General features: G+C 35.6%; 1 protein-coding gene across 2 annotated transcripts in view; it reads left to right on the top strand.

Annotated features, from left to right (window-relative positions):
* enpp2 (ectonucleotide pyrophosphatase/phosphodiesterase 2) overlaps positions 1 to 18,426 on the top strand; it is a 34,632-nt gene that overhangs the window by 10,423 nt on the left and 5,783 nt on the right. The window contains exons 7-22 of one of the 2 annotated variants that reach the window (XM_082150290.1): positions 1,321 to 1,400; positions 2,296 to 2,415; positions 5,616 to 5,671; positions 6,684 to 6,749; positions 7,048 to 7,120; positions 7,401 to 7,509; positions 7,605 to 7,730; positions 8,267 to 8,298; positions 8,723 to 8,850; positions 11,074 to 11,158; positions 11,266 to 11,353; positions 12,002 to 12,171; positions 13,299 to 13,434; positions 14,635 to 14,774; positions 14,884 to 15,019; positions 15,362 to 15,439. In XM_082150290.1, coding sequence (XP_082006416.1) covers positions 1,321 to 1,400; positions 2,296 to 2,415; positions 5,616 to 5,671; positions 6,684 to 6,749; positions 7,048 to 7,120; positions 7,401 to 7,509; positions 7,605 to 7,730; positions 8,267 to 8,298; positions 8,723 to 8,850; positions 11,074 to 11,158; positions 11,266 to 11,353; positions 12,002 to 12,171; positions 13,299 to 13,434; positions 14,635 to 14,774; positions 14,884 to 15,019; positions 15,362 to 15,439 — 1,623 coding nt within the window. The remainder of the gene's footprint in view (positions 1 to 1,320; positions 1,401 to 2,295; positions 2,416 to 5,615; positions 5,672 to 6,683; positions 6,750 to 7,047; positions 7,121 to 7,400; positions 7,510 to 7,604; positions 7,731 to 8,266; positions 8,299 to 8,722; positions 8,851 to 11,073; positions 11,159 to 11,265; positions 11,354 to 12,001; positions 12,172 to 13,298; positions 13,435 to 14,634; positions 14,775 to 14,883; positions 15,020 to 15,361; positions 15,440 to 18,426) is intronic. The other variant, XM_082150291.1, reaches the window with a different exon arrangement.

Raw genomic sequence — 18,426 nt, forward strand, 5'->3', positions numbered from 1 at the left:
ATATAGTCAAGTCACCTTTATTTATATAGCGCTTTATACACCCTAGTGATTTTATTTTAATTTAATTTTATGTACACATTAAATATCTTGCATTTAAAGAGTGATATTAGAAATCATACTATCCTTACTAATAGGGATATTAAAACACATTTTAGGCTTAATATTAAGAAATGTGCAATAAAGAAGTACTCCAAATAAAGTTTAATTATAATATTTATATCAGTAAGTCTCAAGCGATATGTCAGTAAATATGTTAATAGATTTGTTGTATACTTAGTATGAAATAAATGTATTTTAAATATATTTTGGTATAGGTATATTATTTCACTAGGGCAAAACATATTGTTTAAAAGCAGCTTTACAGTGATAACAGGAAAATGATTCAATGATGCAAACAGAGTTCATTTAATACATAAAGCAGTTTCTGCAGAAAAAAGTGAATTCATTGTCCAGCTCATGGTCCAGCTAAATTCAGTTCTCATCCAATAGTGTCAGTATCCTTAAACATCCAACTTTATATAGAGAGCTGCTCGATAATGTGGTTTACATGTTACTACTACGATATAAAAAAAATCACACTGTATATTTACTATTTGTTATATAGTATATATTGCTTTATATGAGTGTACTGTTTTTATGCTGGTAAGTTTTGTTGTACTATATATCCAACTTTTTCTTTTTCCTTGTGGAATTAGCAAATAGACTCTGTCTTTAGCAAACACAAAACTGCCATCACGCGCAGCAGGGGTTTAAAATTAAACCCAAGAATCGATTCTGAATTTGTGTGGTTTGATTCAGAGAAAACTTTGCTGACTTTTCCCCCACTTAGTGGCCTGCTGTAGGCTGCAGGCCACTTATAGGCCTGCAGCCTACAGCAATCCATTTTGCAGTTGAGCTTTTCTGAAGTAAAAACAGGCAAGAAAATATACAAAGTAAGCACAGTCAACCTAGGACACATTCTTGTTCACAGAACATGTATTCTATATGTGCTAATAGACCTTAGGTCTACTAAGACCTTTGTTAGGGTAGCACCATATTTAATTTCTGAAAACAAGCTTATCTCAAGAGATAGAAGTATAATTTTCAGCTGATGAAACATCTTTCCAAAACTTTTAGCAGACACATACTTCACAAAACAGTTGTGAAAGTTGTGAGCTCTGAAATTTACATTTGAACTAGGACCTTCATGTCATTGTAAAGGCTGTCAGTCTATCCCTCACAACCTCAAAATTGCAAGGGAAGTTTGCAATATATATATTTTGTACTAAATGAATGCCTTCGATTAACAGTCCTAAAAATGACTTGTCATTTCTCTTGTAGGATCATGTGGAACCCATGCACCATACATGAGACCTATGTACCCCACCAAAACCTACCCGAATTTGTATACAATTGCAACAGTATGTATTAATTGTGTGTACCTTCTGTTATTTTTGCTCATAAGTTTGCAGAATCTGCAAGATGTTTATCTTTCTTTTTTTTTCTTTTTTTTCTTTCTTTTTTTTACTTAGTGGGGAAAAAATACAATATCTATGGTACTTTTTTAATGATAGGATTTAGATTCTACAAGGGGAATGTAAACTTACAATTACAACTTTATATTATAATATTATTTCTGTATTTTTCTTGCAGGATTAACAATTATGTGCTTTTGAAACCTAAATGTCCCCAAACCTTGGGCCAAAGTCAGTGTGTGTCTAAATTATATCTGAATATAACAAAAAGGGGAATTTAAACTAGACAGTTATCTAAATATATAAACTCTTGACTTTGAATAACAAGGTGAAGTAATCAAGAAATCAGGATTTGCTTTTACCTAGTAACAGAAGGGTTTGCTGAATTACATATGAAGAACCAATCATATTGTAGAAAAATTATGTAATGAATCATGTCAGCTTTGCCATGCTCCTATTCTATAAAAACTGTTGTATTCTTTTTGCTGGTGGGATTCTCTCTGAAATTGGTCTGCGGTCCTCCGGCCGTGATTAAAGCACACCAAAGGCATTGTCTGGAGTCTGTTTGACTATTGCTGTGCAGCCGGCAAGACACTAGAGATCTTACTTCTATTCTCAAATGATAGTGTTTAGTGGAGCAGGTTAGTGGAACAATAAAGACCTTATTCCCAAGTCCCAGTTGTCCACTGTAGGACGCAGTGCTAGAGTATAAATATTAATAAGTGTCAACTGTAGTGTTGATGCCCCAGGTAAACTTAAGTCAGGTGCAAATGGCAAAATCTACCACACATCTTAAACAGTTTGATTTGAACATTTTTCTTTTGTTTTTTCTTTGCTTTAGGGTCTTTATCCTGAGTCACATGGAATTGTGGGTAACTCCATGCATGACCCTGGCTTTGATGCTAACTTTAACTTCCGCGGGAAAGAAAAGCTCAACCATCGATGGTGGGGAGGACAACCTGTGAGTTGCTATTCCATTCTTTTTTTTTTTTTTTAAAGGGATAGTTCATCCAAAAATTTATTTCTGTCTTCATTTACTCACAAATGAAGTAAGGGCTCTAAAAAGTGTGAAATTAATAGGCATATGTCAGTGATAACAGAGGACCCAAGGGCAGAGGCTGATAGAGAAACAAAGTTTATTCAATTATCACCCCGCAAGAATAAGTACAGTGCTTTACAACTATAGAACAAAAAGAGTTAAATAAACGTATCACTTCATCTAAAACAACAACATGTTTATTAGATCCTATACCAACTAAACTATGGAAAGAAGTGTTACCTGTAGTGGAAGAGCCTCTCCTCAATATTATTAACTCGTATTTATCTTTAGGTCATGTTCCAAGAACATTTAAACTGTCAGTTATAAAACCTCTAATTAAGAAACCACAATTAGATCATAATAACCTAGCAAATTATAGACCCATTTCAAATCTTCCATTTATGTCTAAAATATTAGAAAAAGTGGTGTCCGCTCAACTGGGCTCTTTCTTGCAACAAAATGATATCTATGAAAAGTTTCAGTCTGGATTCAGACCGCATCATAGCACTGAAACTGCGCTCGTTAAAATCACAAATGATTTACTTTTAGCTTCTGACCAAGGCTGTATCTCAATACTAGTTTTACTTGATCTTAGTGCTGCGTTCGATACTATAGATCACACAATACTCTTAGATCGACTACAAAATTATACTGGTGTTCAAGGACAAGCATTAAGCTGGTTCAAATCATACCTATCTGACCGCTACCATTTTGTCTATTTAAATGGAGAAAAATCGATCATAACTCCAGTAAACTATGGAGTGCCGCAGGGATCTGTGTTAGGCCCTCTGTTATTCTCAATATATATGATGCCACTTGGAAATATTATAAGGAAACATGGAATTAGTTTCCATTGTTATGCTGATGACACTCAAATATATATTTCATCACGGCCGGATGAAAACGCTAAATTTTCCAAATTGACAGAGTGTGTTAAAGATATAAAAGATTGGATGACGCGTAATTTTCTTTTATTAAATCCAGACAAGACAGAGGTAATACTTATCGGTTCAAAAAACCGCCCACAAAACCTTGCACAATACAACTTTAACATCATAGAATGTCCTGTTACTTTATCCTCTACAGTAAAAGACCTGGGTGTTATACTTGATTGCAACCTGTCTTTTGAAAAACATATTTCATATGTTACAAAAACTGCCTTTTTCCACCTTAGAAACATTTCTAAGCTACGTAATATGCTATCAGTTTCTGATGCAGAAAAGTTAGTTCATGCATTCATGACCTCGAGACTAGATTACTGTAATGCTTTATTAGCTGGTTGTCCTGCATCCTCAATAAACAAGCTACAGTTAGTCCAAAATGTCGCCGCTAGAGTTCTTACGAGATCAAGAAAATATGATCATATAACACCGATTTTATCATCATTGCATTGGTTACCTATAAAGTTCTGTATTAATTACAAGGTATTGCTACTGACTTATAAAGCCCTAAACGGCTTAGCTCCAGTCTATTTAACGGATCTTCTATCACCCTATAATCCATCGCGCTCTTTAAGATCACTAAATTCAAGGCTTTTGGTCATACCTAGGATATCCAGAACCACTAAAGGAGGAAGAGCATTTTCACATTTGGCTCCAAAACTCTGGAATAGTCTTCCTGATACTGTTCGTTGCTCAGACTCGCTCTCCCAGTTTAAAACTAGATTAAAGTCGCATCTCTTCAGCCAGGCATTCATATAATATTTTTAATCTTACAGTTCAAAATACAATCCGGTCTTTAGCTCATAAATGCCAGAGGAGAACTGGCCCCCGACTGAGCCTGGGTTCTCCCAAGGTTTTTTTTTCTCCATTAGGTCACCTGATGGAGTTTTAGGACACCATTAGGTCACTTGATGGAGTTTTTCGGTTCCTTGCCACTGTTGCCTTTGGCTTGCTCAGTTGGGGATATTTGGGGGATATTTAATTTAATTTTATCAATCAATAAATTCCACTTGAAACAAACCTTGTTGTATTATTTTAATTTAATACTGTGAAGCTGCTTTGATACAATCTGTATTGTGAAAAGCGCTATACAAATATACTTGACTTGACTTGACTTGACTTGAAAAGGTAACACAGGAGTCTGCCGTCACGCGGACGCAGTACTGGAGAAAACAAAAGTCAAAAACTTGGCAACAGCGGTGGTCCCAGGGTAGGAAATGGTAGACAGCAAGGGAGACTCAATCCCCAGACCAGTAGCGGAGACTCACAGGTGCGATAAGGTGAAGATAATGGGCAGCAGGATAGCTGGGCAGAGAACAGAATTAACATACCAGAGGATATAGAGAGACGGGACAGGACAAGACAAGACAGGAGGTTACCAAAGGCGATAGCGAGAGGATGGTCAACGTAGAAGGTACGAGAGCAAATCCTTTGCAAACAATAATCTGGCAAAGAAGCAGGGGGAATGGTAACTAGAAGTAGCAGAGAAAATTAGGCCAAAGATAAAACAGGTGAGGTGGCAATCAGTGCGGGAGCTGGAGGAGAGAGGTGGAAAAAAGTGAGAGAGAGAGAGGTTCAACCCAAGTTCATGACACATATATATTTCCATGACAGATAGCTCTATCCAGGAATAATAGGCTACTCAAATTTTAACTATCAAAGGTCAATCCAGTCATGTACATACCTCACCGGCACAGTTTTATGAAACTCCAAGCGGTGGAATCATAAAGCATAATGTCAGTGAGCTTTTTAGATCTGTGATCATGTGCAAGCTACATGAAAACAAGGAGACATCTCCAACACACATGTCAGCTATTAGCCCAGCAGCTGGAATCAATTCTTAGTTTTCACTGAACTTTATTTCTTCTGGCTGTTTCTGGACCCCACTGACAGAGCTGTGACGGTAAATGAGGCCATCACAAATGGAACTTACACAGCCTCGTCACTCCAGATTGAAAAGTTCTGATAAACACTTGTGAAAATTACCCAACATATAGAACAGATGTCTCTCATTTATGAATTGTGATTGTGAATTGTTTTTTTTTTGTCCAAGGATCTATCAGGTTGTCTGATGTGTAAAATGAGAGACAGATTGTTCTTAGAAACATGAAAGGAAAAAGTCTTTTTCCACAGTAGTACAACATATGTTTTCTCTGATAACACATTTTCTTCCATTTCTAGATCTGGATAACAGCAGTGAAACAGGGAGTAAAGGCTGGTACATTTTTCTGGCCAGTGTAAGTCAACATGATCCAAACTCAAATGCAAACAATGTATATTTAATGTCTTTATTCTGTTACATGGCTAATTAAATAACTCATTCCATACTGTTTATGTTACGGACATGAGTGATACCTCAGATCATGTGGCTTGTTGAGTAGAGGTGTGCAATCTCACAATTTTCTAGGTGGACCTAGGTGGGCATGTTGTGGGCCAGTAAAACAAACATCAAACATCACTCTAGAAACCACAAAGCTATGGCATGTAGAGTTTTTCACAGGCAAGCACCACTCACATTTTCTTAAAAGGACATGAAAATTACAACTGAACTGCACAAGTGAAATTTCATATGACAGAGGAAATCACATGTTTTTGTTCTATGTGCTCTCTGGCAAGTCCTAGGCTTTCCTAGGACTGTAACACAAAGGTCTCCTCATCTGCACTCACTGAGGGCTTTCAGACTGTATTTTTTTCACTCAGGCATAGGAAGAGACAGCTTGAACTGTTTTGCGTGCAATTTGTGAGAAAAGGTCCTATATAGTGAAATCAAGGCCCTGCATACTTTAGATCAACTGCACACTGAAATAAGCAAATTGAAAGGGCAAAGTGCTTTTCAGAGCTACTTCCAAAGCTGGAGGAAATTAAATCACATATTCTTTTCTAAGCCAGTATGTTTAGGGAGCTCTAGCTAGTGCATACATTGACCTAATGTTGATACAACTGGACAGCAGGTCAGGATGAGTGGAAGTGGTAGTGGGGAAAGGGTTTCCTGTAGAGATTGATTGAAATCTTTCTTGCTCCCTTGACCCATGATACCCTACATAAACACTATAGCCTCAAACTCAGATACAAAGGTTTGCCAAATTAACTGCCCAGCCGACAGCTCTTTGAGAAATCTTCAGCTATATATGCTTTAAATTTGCCTGAATATGGTGACTAAATAATTTTAAAGGGCCATTTTTGTGCATGTTCTGTATTTACGTAGTATTTATGTGTATGCACTAATTCTGATGTGTGGTATATTAACAGTGGCATTCCATTGGAAAGGAGAGTTCTGACTATGTTGCAATGGCTTCACCTTCCGGATGCAGAGAGGTCAGTGTGTATTATTTATTGTAAACACCCCCCTAAATGCATTGTGAACATACATTTTTGGTTGAGCATTTCATTTAAAATGTTCTTAATCTCCTAAAAACTCCCTCCAAGCATACATTTTTACTCAACTAAGTTCAATATTCTGTATTTTATAGTGAATGGGACATTGACATATTTCTCTTCGGGTTCACTATGTGGTTACTGTGGCTTTGTAGATAGTACTATTTACTAGTAATAGATACTATTTGTTTTTTGTATTTTTGAGGGGTTTTTTTTGGTAACATTTGTGTTTTTGCAGGCCATATGTTTATGCAATGCATTCTGAACAGCTGGATTCCTATGGCCACAAATTAGGACCCCACAGCACAGAGGTAAGCAGACTGTACAGGAATCATGTAGTTCATGAAATCAGTTGGCTGACCTTGTCTCTCACACCGGCTTCAGTCACACACATTACTCATCTAATCATATATGGTCATGTTGCAAATGTAGCAGTAATGAAAACAAACTTCTCAGCACAAATACAGACTCGCTGCAAACACTGCTCACATTCACTAACCATAATGTGTCAATTCAAACTTGCCTCAAGTAAATTTGAAGTGTATTGATGTTTCACCTTGAGCATTATACAAATGTTGTTTCATTCTACAGCTTGACAGTGCTCTGAGGGAGATTGATAAGGTGATTGGACAGCTGATGAATGGCCTGAAACAGATGAAACTGCACCGTTGTGTCAATATCATCCTGGTTGGAGACCATGGTACTACATTTAGAAGTCCTGGTTTAGGGTTTCTAGGGATGATGCCTCTTTCTTTCTTTTTTGCAAATCAATTATAAATGTCTTTTCTTCTTCAGGCATGGAGGAAGCTCATTGTGACCGCACAGAGTTCCTAAGCTCTTACATGTCCAACACAGATGACATCATCCTAATACCTGGATCTCTGGGAAGGATCAGAGCCCGAAATCCAAACAACTCTAAATGTTAGTTATTAAAAAGCAGAAGGAGAATTTTAGCCTGTCCTTGTCTAGTTGCATTAGAAATCACAGGATTTTTTTGTAAATATATCCTTAGTGTTCGAACAAATCGAGAACAATCAGATCAACAGTCTGAAAGAAAAAGATTTTTTTCCTTTTTTACACACTTTGTTAAAGTTTTAAATTTGTGCAGTTTTATTTTTTAAGTCAACTTGTAACCAAAATTTACTTCAATGTTTTTTCCCTAATTCTTTCTCACAATTTATCTGCACATTAGTCCTTAGAAAAAAAAAATATGTTTCCCTAATTTGTGTAATAGCTTACTGTACCTAAATTACTTTCTCTTTTTGCTGATGTCACCTAGGCTGTGTGGGCTATTGGTTGGTGTTAATGAAATGTCACATTACAATTGAAAATTGGGTTGAGAGCATGTGACTTAGTGAGGAAACTAGAATAGAGTATAATGCACTATTTCTAGGAATTATATTGTTTTAAAAGCATCTGGCATCAAAAAAATTACATTTTTCTCTTTTTTTCTCTAGATGATGCAAAAGCAGTTGTAGCAAACCTTACAGTAAGTGACATTCTTTAAAATTCTTTGTAATGATATACTTACTGTAACTTTACATCATATTAATATTTTACTAAGCCTTTTATAAGAAACTGTAACATTTTAGACAAGCTTTACAGTGGGCCCAAAATGTGACACTTTCTGGTTGTCAAACATAGTAAAAATCTCTGAACTTGAGGGGAACTTACTTTATTCAACCACTAAAAAGTTGGTTAAAACTCTTTTAAATGGTAAAAATGGCTCAGAAAAGTGAAGATAGTTCTGAGGAAAGTCTAGTATTATTTGTGTGACTGTGGTCTTCAGTAGTCTCTAAATACTTTTGGGACCACTGTATATTGATTATTTTAATGGTTTAATTTAAAATGTACTTTGAATGTTTCAGTACAGAATGCACTTTTCTACTTCACCAAACTTTGTTCTCCTACAGTGTAAAAAGCCAGACCAGCACTTCAAACCATATTTGAAGCAGCACCTTCCCAAACGTTTGCACTATGCCAACAACCACAGAATCGAGGAGATTCACTTGATGGTTGAGAGGAAATGGCACATAGCACGGTAAATAATCTAAGCCTTCTTTGTTAAAATTACTGAGTTTGTGAATGTTTCTTAAAAGATGCTCAAACCTACAAAAAGAAAATCTTTAGGAGTACTTTGTTTTATTTTCCAATAAAAATATGCAATCATCTATAAAACTAGATACATTTACTCGAGAGGCAAAATTATGTTGGATAAAAATATATAAATATACTAATGTTCATTGTTTATTCATGTTAGTTCATAATACATTCATTAATATCAATTTACACATCTTGAAATGTTAAAAGCATATGTAGAAATAACATTAACCTGGATCGATAAATACTATTGTTCATTGTTTGTTCATGATGCCTAATGCATTAACCAATTGAGCCTTATTGTAAAGTGTTGCCATTTTCTCTTATTTTAAACATTAACCTTACTAAATGTTCTTAGAATTATACTATAAAATAGGCTTAATTCAAATTATATTCTCTGAAAACAAGTATTAATATCTTTCAGTTTTGACTGTCATGAAGATACAAATATTTCACTAGTGGAAAACAAGACAAAAATACTGATAAAGGAATTATTTTTATTTTTTTATTTATTTTTTGCAGTGTATGCTGCTCAGTTGAAGTACCTTTTTAGTTTTTAGCTTTTCTTTAGATGCTTAAAACCACACTGTAATCCCTAGTATGCTCATTTCCAACTGAAATGGAAAGCTGTAATCTCCAAAAAGGAAAATCAGTGAGGTCACTGAAATTAGCCATTGGTTTACAACACATCCACCATAGATGAGGATGCAGAAAAAGAGAGGCAGGTCCAGAGACGGTTCCTCACAGCCGGGTTGGGACACCCTCCTTTGTTTGCTTTGGCTGACACTAGATACCTAATGAAAGAAAGCTTTCAGGCACACTGGTAGAGATATAGTCCTGTCTAATCGGTGGCACCAGGCTCATGAAGTGAACTACTTCATAGTTAGGGTTGTCTCACCTGGCCTGTAGGTCCTTGCATGAAGCAGACAGTTAAATCAACTACTCAGGTTTTATGAAATGAAATAGAATATTTATGAGCAGATGCTGAATGCTTTTGGGGCTAAGACATATTGCTGGAATATCTGGATTAAATTGTCTGCTTTCCACTGATTTAAAACGGACAGTTTACAGCACAGTGATGACTGAGGTTAAGTGTGCTTCATACGAGCCATTTGGCTCTGGGACACAGCTTCACTCAGCATGTTCAGTGACTTCTAAATACTGATTTATGCTAGGGAATTTAAATGTTACATTTATGTTCAGTATTTAAGCATGACATCTGCAACATTACCACGTGATTGACTTGTGTTTATTTTTTCCTCTTTATTACTGACTATTTGCTTGTATGTTTTGAAACTATATTTATTTAGCTGAAAAAAGTGTTTTAAATTATTATTAATTTGTAAAAAAAAAATTTTTAAATGCCTACTCGTGATTACACAAAGTTAGTAATTCAAAAATGTTAAAATAAAAAATTAAAGGTTACACTTTATTTTACAGTGTCCTTGTTACATATGTTACATGTACTTACCATAGTAATAACAGTAAATTATACATAATTACATGCAACTAACCCTCAACCAAATCCTAATCCTTCTCTAACCATATAGTAAGTACATGTAGTTGCTTAATATTACTCAGTTCTTAAATACTGTATATAATTACACTGCAACAATGACACCTTAAAATAAAGTGTAACCAAATTAAATACTTAAAGTAGTTAAACAGTTGTTTAGAGGTGTTCACTAGCATTTCTTTTCATCATTGGTATCAAAATTAGCTTGAAGAATCGTTTGTATTTCACTGGTATTGGTCAGGGATACTGACAATACTGACTCCTACCCCATCGTGATGCATTGAGAATCGCTTTGTAACCAAATTGTTAACCTTTGAAACGTTATTAAAGCAAGCCAGTGAAGATTCACACCTTTATTCTTATGGATAGCATGAAATCAAAATTGTGATTTGTGTGTGAGTGAGAGTGATCCATTTAACAAGAACCAAAATGTAGGACACGATTAGATGTTTTTTTGGATCACATATGAAATTACTTTATTGTGACTGATAAAATTAAGTCCTCCCATACTTTTTTTTCTATTGTCATAGAAAAAATACAACAGGTTAGGAATGTTGACTTTTAACTATTGCTGCATGTCTCCTCCTAATGTTTTTCTTGAGATAGAATCTGCAATGACCTACTCTGGTTGTGTCTTGTTTGATACAGAAAGTTCTATGAAACAAAAAGGAATCATGGGAAATGTGGGTTTGCTGGTGATCACGGATATGACAATAAGATCAACAGCATGCAGGTTTGTTGTTTGAATTGCTTTTTTAATGGCTACTGCTGAAAGTGTTATATTAAATTTGTGGTACATTAGTTACTTATGTTGGCCTTTTTTTTTCTTTCTTTCTTTAGACCATTTTCCTTGGATATGGACCTGCTTTTAAATTCAAGACAAAAATCCCACCATTTGAGAATATTGAGCTTTACAATGTCATGTGCGGTGAGGAAAAGTGCCTTTCATTTTTCATTCTCTTGACTTGATCCTGACTACCACAATCATTTTGAGTTTCAATACAAAAGCACTGATCTCTATTCATAGCATTTGCATAATGATCAAGGTTGCCAGGTCTGCATGACAAGGACATGTAAATGTAACCAAAATTAGGCAAGCTCAAAATATATCCACTCACAAAGCAAATACAAAAAAATGTATTTCCCCGATATAAGCAGCATAAAATCTTTGAAAAGTTAAACATTTCCCCAAGTTCTTGCACTATTTTTCTATATTAATCAATATAATAATGCATTAGTGGCATTATAGTGAGTAAAGTCTGTGAGTGCCCTCTTCTGTCTTGCATCAGAGATCAGTTAGGATCTAAGAATTGATTAAAAGTAGATTATTTCATATAAATGTAATTGAAATTAATTGAAATTCATTCATAAATTCATTTAATAAATGTATACAATTCAAACAATATTTTTTTTTTAAATACATTTAAATAAATAAAAAAATACCCACACAGCAAACATGTAAAAGTTGCTCAGTACCATAAAAACTGCATACTTGGCAACTCTAATAACACTTGATTGTTTAATGCTTTACAAGCACATCAGCACATCAGATCTTTTGCCTCCATGATCTTCCCAGATCTCCTTGGCTTGAAACCAGCCCCTAACAATGGTACCCATGGTAGCCTTAACCAGCTCCTAAGGACCCCTCTGTACGCACCCAGCATGCCTGAAGAAGTGTCCAAGCCAAACCCTGCAGGACTAGTCACAGCTGTTAATGATGATCTGGGCTGCACCTGTGAAGACAAGGTCAGCAATAGAGTACTTTTCAGATCTTTATTAATCTTCTTAAACTTTTGTTAAGAAATGTTGATTCTAAACACTTAAAAGATAGGTTATTATTGTTGTTTGAAGCATCGATATTACTGTTGATTTTAATTACCATGATATCGAACTGTGGAAATTTGTCCCCATTGTGCTATTACTTTTCTATGCAATTTGACTTTTTCTTTTTGATCTGGCAGGTAATAAAACAAGCAAAACACATCTCATGAACTTTCACTGAAGTAGGGACCCATATCATATTTTGGGACCAGAATATCATAGACACTTGGCAATGGGTTTTTGTTTTTTGTTTTTGTTTTTTTGGCTAGTAAGCAACAACTCAGCAATGTGCTGGCAACCACCCAGAACATCACTGCACTCACATTGCAAGCATTACTCACAAATCCTGAGAAATTATAGTTTAGAAGATTTAGTTATGTCTGATTATTTCTATTTTAGTAATTATAGTTTAGTAGATTTAGTTCCTTCTGTTTGTTTCTATTTTAAAACATACAGTTCAGGATTACCGTGCTACATTTTATGATTGCAATGTAATGAGGTAGATGACCAGATTCTAAAGCAGTATTTACTGTTGCATTTCATATACTATCACAGTTTATTTTTATTTGCAGAAACCCTCATAAAATCTTGTAAAGTGCTTTGTGTGCATGTACCCATGCTTTTATCAGTTATCATTGTTGCATGCTTTAATGTCTGTAAGTTTTTCCCTCGAGTCCTGCTCAGAAATGATAGTTGGCTGCCATTGCTTTTCTTTCTTGAACTGCCTAGATCATGAGTTTTCAAAGTTTCTTGAAGCCTCCCCAGCACTGCACATTTTGGATGTTTTTCTTATTGGACACACCAACTCAGGTCATGGAGTACTCTGCTATTCAGCTGATGACTTAATTCACTTGGGTTAGAGAAGGGAGACATCCAAAAATCTGTAGTGCTGGGGAGGCTCCAGGAACGGTTTGAAAACCCCTGGCCTAGATTATTTTGACATTTCCTTGTATCGGATCAAGGTGATTCATCCTCTTGCCTCTGAAAGTGCTATTGCCTTCTGCTCAGATGTAGATCTCTTGCTGGAGATTTTCACCTTTAATCTTTTGCAGTTGCGTTCAAAAAATAGGGGGCAGAGGGCAATGAAAGTGACCCTTGTAAGAGGCTATAACCTGGAGTCACTGTGGCTCTGTCTGTTACAGAACAAAGTGGAAGAGCTCAATCAACGACTGAGACAAGTTATTGATGGTAACTCCTTTCCCTTCTCTCTGGACTGCTTTAGTGATGCTGAACAGCTTTTTGATGTACAGCTAACAGTTAGCTGCTATGGTTCATTTTGAGTGTTATCATAATATTATTTGCCTATTGAAAGGGAATAGCTGACCCAATTATACAACTCTGTCAGAATTTAGTCATTCTCATTTACTTTTCATGCTGTTTCCAAAAAACACTGAAGGACAAAAATTGTAGTACACACTCTTTCACACTTAATCTGTTTCATAAAATGTCACTACATATTGACCACAGGTTTTAAAAAAACATGATGTATCAGGTAGTTGATATGACTTCTGTGCTATATTTGAAGTCTTCCAGAGTCGTTATATGTCTGAAATATAAGTTATTAAATGATAATTACATGTCATGCATTTAACAGACTTTTATTCAAAACGACTTGCAAGTATGCAATGGCTAAAGGTCCTTTTTGGAGCCCCCATCAATTTAATTGTGTAGAAAAGATCATGATATTGCAGAATTTTTTTTCACTTTGTGTTCCTCAGAAGAAAGTAAGTCATATGGAACAGTGTTTCCCATTCATTAACTATGTCCCCCCACAGTTTTATAATTAACCGAAGATATATTAATAATATTAACGCAACGGGCACCCAGTTACGATTTATTTTTACATTTGCATAATTTCCAACATTTTTATGGACAGATGATTACAGCATTTCACTAGATTTGTAATGAGACACATATGTATTCACAGAAATTTCACAGAAATTGCTAGTGACAGGAAAATGAGAACAAAGGAAACAGAAACTAGAATTAAACTAAAACAGAACATACACGTGACAATAACGTGCTGGCAATTTATTGACAGTGTTTTTATTTTTGGGTGAACTAACCCTTGTCTGGCTTAAAGGGATTATTCAGCCAAAAACTTGTATTCATTTTAAGAACACAAATACATTTTTTATAATCTAACATAATTTTTGCCCATCCACTTAAAGTCCATACAAGCAATACTTTCAAACTTCAAAATGTACATAAAGACATTGTAATCCATATGAAACAAGCACTTTGATCCAAGTTTTCTGAACAGACATTATCGCTTTTTGAAAATGTTTGGTTTTGTGGACTTTTAACTTATGTACTAATTGATGGAGTACTATTTTGTTATTCAGTTTTTTTCATATTAAGAGATTACTTTTTCTTTTTCATTTTTAGACAACAAGAATCTTCCTTATGGTCGTCCAGCGGTCATGTTCCGCACCAAATACTGCATCCTTCATCATAGTGAATACATTAGCGGCTACAGTGAAGCTTTGTCTATGCCTCTCTGGACATCTTATACTGTATCTAAGCAGGTACAATTTACAAAATTATGTTAGTTTGTTGTCAATTCACAAAAAATAAAATAGGTAAACTGTTGACTGTTGTATTAGAGTCTAAACTTGTGTGGCTTTTGTGTTGCAGGTAGATTTCACCCCTCTGACTGAGGATCTGAGTAACTGTGTTCGGCCTGATATTAGAGTTCTTCCAGCCTACAGTCAGTCATGCTCAAGCTACCGCGCAGACAAACAGATATCCTACAGCTTTCTCTATCCACCTCGTGAGGCACCCTTCTCTCTATAGTATACACCCTAGCCTCAGTAATGTTATGTACTAAATATAAGCCAATTCCAGAAACCAGCAAGACAGAATCAGTACAGCATTGGGCTTATGTCCTGAAAATCAAGTTTATAGGACCCAAAACTGTGTCAAAGGATAAAATTAAAATTGATATCTCAATTGATAGAATTGGGTCAGAGCATATTTTTTAGTACACAGTTTTTAGTGTTTTTAGTTTTGTGCTTTCACACAAAATTGGTATAAAGACTGCAAGAATTTTGACTTTATTATTCGATGTCTGTAAAAAAACAAAAAAATAAATGTATGATCTTACAATTGACAGAGCTTTCCTCCACCCTGGAACCGAGATATGATGCTGTTCTCATTACCAATACTGTACCAATGTATCCAGCATTCAAACGTAAGTGTTCCTTTAATGCTTGCATCGATTCCTCATTGAGTCAGCCAAGATTATAACCACATTTTTTCCGCAATAATTTAAAGCTCTTAAAGTCTTAAAATCTTTTTTTGTGAGTGCATGTTATAGGCTTTTGTGAACAATTCATCCGTGCATGTTTCTTTAAATTTTTTACATTTTGACCATTAATCAAAGTGTCATGACTGGACCTTCTGGGAAAATGACACTTGATCATATAATTAAAGATCAAGGGGGAAAACATATTTGATGTGCTGTCTATATCTAAAGGTTTGATCTTGAATTGAGACTGATCTCTCAGATTACCCAACATCTGTTGGAAAATACCTAAAGTGACAAATATAAGCCTAAAGGTGGAGAAGGGTAGGAGGAGGGATGCTTGAGAAACACCATCAGAGGGAGGTAGGCTAAGTTACTGCTTATATACCCTTGTAACATGATTGATGGGATTAAACGAACAAGCTCCTCATCTGAACATCTTTTAGTGTGCTTAAACCCTGCCCCTGCAAGCTTGCATTCATCTGTCTCCCTTTTTGAGTGCCACACCCAAATCTCAAAATATAATCAACAACAACTGATAGATAGAAGCAAGTCCCCGTCCTACATTTTTTTATTTTCCGATAATCTGTTTCACTCGGATGGATGTCACAATATGGAACAAAAGATCGGTTGCTACTTCCACTTCATCAAGACTTAAATAGTTGGGCAGATTACACACCTTAGCTTTAAACATAAGTCCTGTATTGTTATGTAGGAGGTATGAATTGACTGATAGGCCCATGGGCCGATAAACCATGGAGGCCCCTCAGAGGTAATGTTAATAAAATTAAATCCACCCACTACACCTACAAATTAAATTAAATAATAATAAAAAAACAGGTGCTGTCATTTACTGAATTTTAAGAATTAATTAGTTAATTCTTTTTTTTAAAAGCACTTGGTGCCAGATTTACTAACAGTTTGTGCCAGCGCAAACCCTCCTTTGGCATTAAAAACTACTGTCAGGGTTTACAAAAGACTTGCAGTGAAATATTTTGTGATGAAAAGGCATAGACACAGTCATTTTTAAGGCTGACCTTATTGTATATGCATTTGTAGGATTTCCCCCTTTCAGATTCAAACTTTATAGCAGGAGAGTATTTAAATAAATCCTGCAACATGATTTACTAAGGTATGCCGTGGTCAATTTACTGGTATTTGCTGCATTATTTAACGGGCCAAAAAACACATCTTAACCCATTTTGCACTTGGATGGCTGCAATTGTTGCTGCTTAGTGGAGGCACTGCAGAGAGCATGTGGTAAAAGGGAGAGAATTTTCTCCACTCAGGGTAATTATTGTGAAATGCCAGTTCAGACATTATCCGAACATATTGTTTTGCTGTCCCTGTGTTGTTCGTAGATTCCCTGTACCTGAATATCACTGGCTCTGCTTGTTTGTGACCAAACACTTCTTTGCGCTGCTCTTTGTAGATTGTGTTATAAATGAGCAGGCTCTGCCTGTGTTCTTTAATTTGTGCATTTTAAAAGATCACCTGCAGGAATTTTTACTCCCATCTGCACTTTTCATATCACAAGAATGTAAACAGCAAGCTGTTTTAGTCTTATCGTTTATGATAAAGTGTTTACAAATATTATTGAGCCACAAATCTAAAGAAACACCCTCATTTTATGTTTGCTATAAGGTTTGCTGGGATGGTTTGTATCTTTTAGGAAATCACAAGTTTTACTTAACCATTATGGCCCCCAGGAAACCCTACAAAAAAAACAAAAAAAAGGTGAAAAGGAAATTAACTGTGTGTGCGAGAGTGAATTAATTTGTACATCTGTCTGTGAATTAGAAGCATATGTGTGTGTGGCCTGTAGTAGCACTTTGAAAACAAGCCACTTAAGAGCCACCTCTGTTTCAGAAGAAGGAACTGTACACACACGTTGCATCCCCTCAAAGGAAATGAGTCCCCACAAAGACACCCAAACAAAATGCTTACTCAAATATTTACAGAAAACATCATTTAGATGTAAATAAAATTTCCTTTATACTAGTTCAGGTTTACAAACAAATTCCCCACATGTAATATGCCTCTCTCTGGAATCTGTAAATGTGTATTTAGAGGGGTTTGGCAGCAGAGGTGAAAGGAGAGTGCAGTGATGAATGGTGTGTCTGCTTTAGATTAGCTGTGCTGGGCTCAGGCAGTTAACTGAGCTGCCACCCACAGAGGGACACAACCCATTCCATAGCTTACAGCAGAATGTGTTCTCAGTCTTTTTTCAAAACATGTTTTAAAAAATCCTCTCTTACTACTCTGTACTAAATTTAAAGAGCTATTTCTGAAGTATTTAACTCATTCAAATTGTTTTTTTGGTATAAATTAATGTATTTGTCATATGAGTGGTTGTAGTAATCGCTCAAAGACAATGGAGCATCCAAAACAAAAACTTTATTTCTATTTGAACCAGGAACACCCAGGTGATTACAGGAGTAATATTAATCATAGAACACAATGACTCAAAACAATGACAATAACCAACAGACTGTAAACATGCAAATACAGACTAAATACACATGACAAACAAGGGAACTAGACAAGACATGGGATAACATAATGGTTAACAATAGAAACAAATGGGCACATAATCAGAAACCTAAAAAGAGTGAAGGAACAGGAAAAAACATAAACGGAATATAATCATGACATAACACCCCCTCCCGGTGGAGCTGACTGAGGGAGGAGCTAAGGTTTTGCTGATGATCCAGGCCAAACCTGGGGCAGAAATGGTCTTATGATTGGGAGATACCGGGGTCTGTGGCTCTACCAGTGGAGAAAATGTAATGGCCCACTTGTATCACGTGTGCCTTGATAACCAATCACATTACAGCCTTGATGCAAAATTGTCCATGATTTCTCTTAAAATAGATAAATCCAAAACAAATATTTAAGTGGCAAATTTTCCCATAAAAGCAGTTTATTCAGTG

This window comes from Leuciscus leuciscus (genome assembly GCF_965113295.1).
Source record: "Leuciscus leuciscus genome assembly, chromosome: 20".
In the NCBI taxonomy this organism is placed as follows: Eukaryota; Metazoa; Chordata; class Actinopteri; order Cypriniformes; family Leuciscidae; genus Leuciscus; species Leuciscus leuciscus.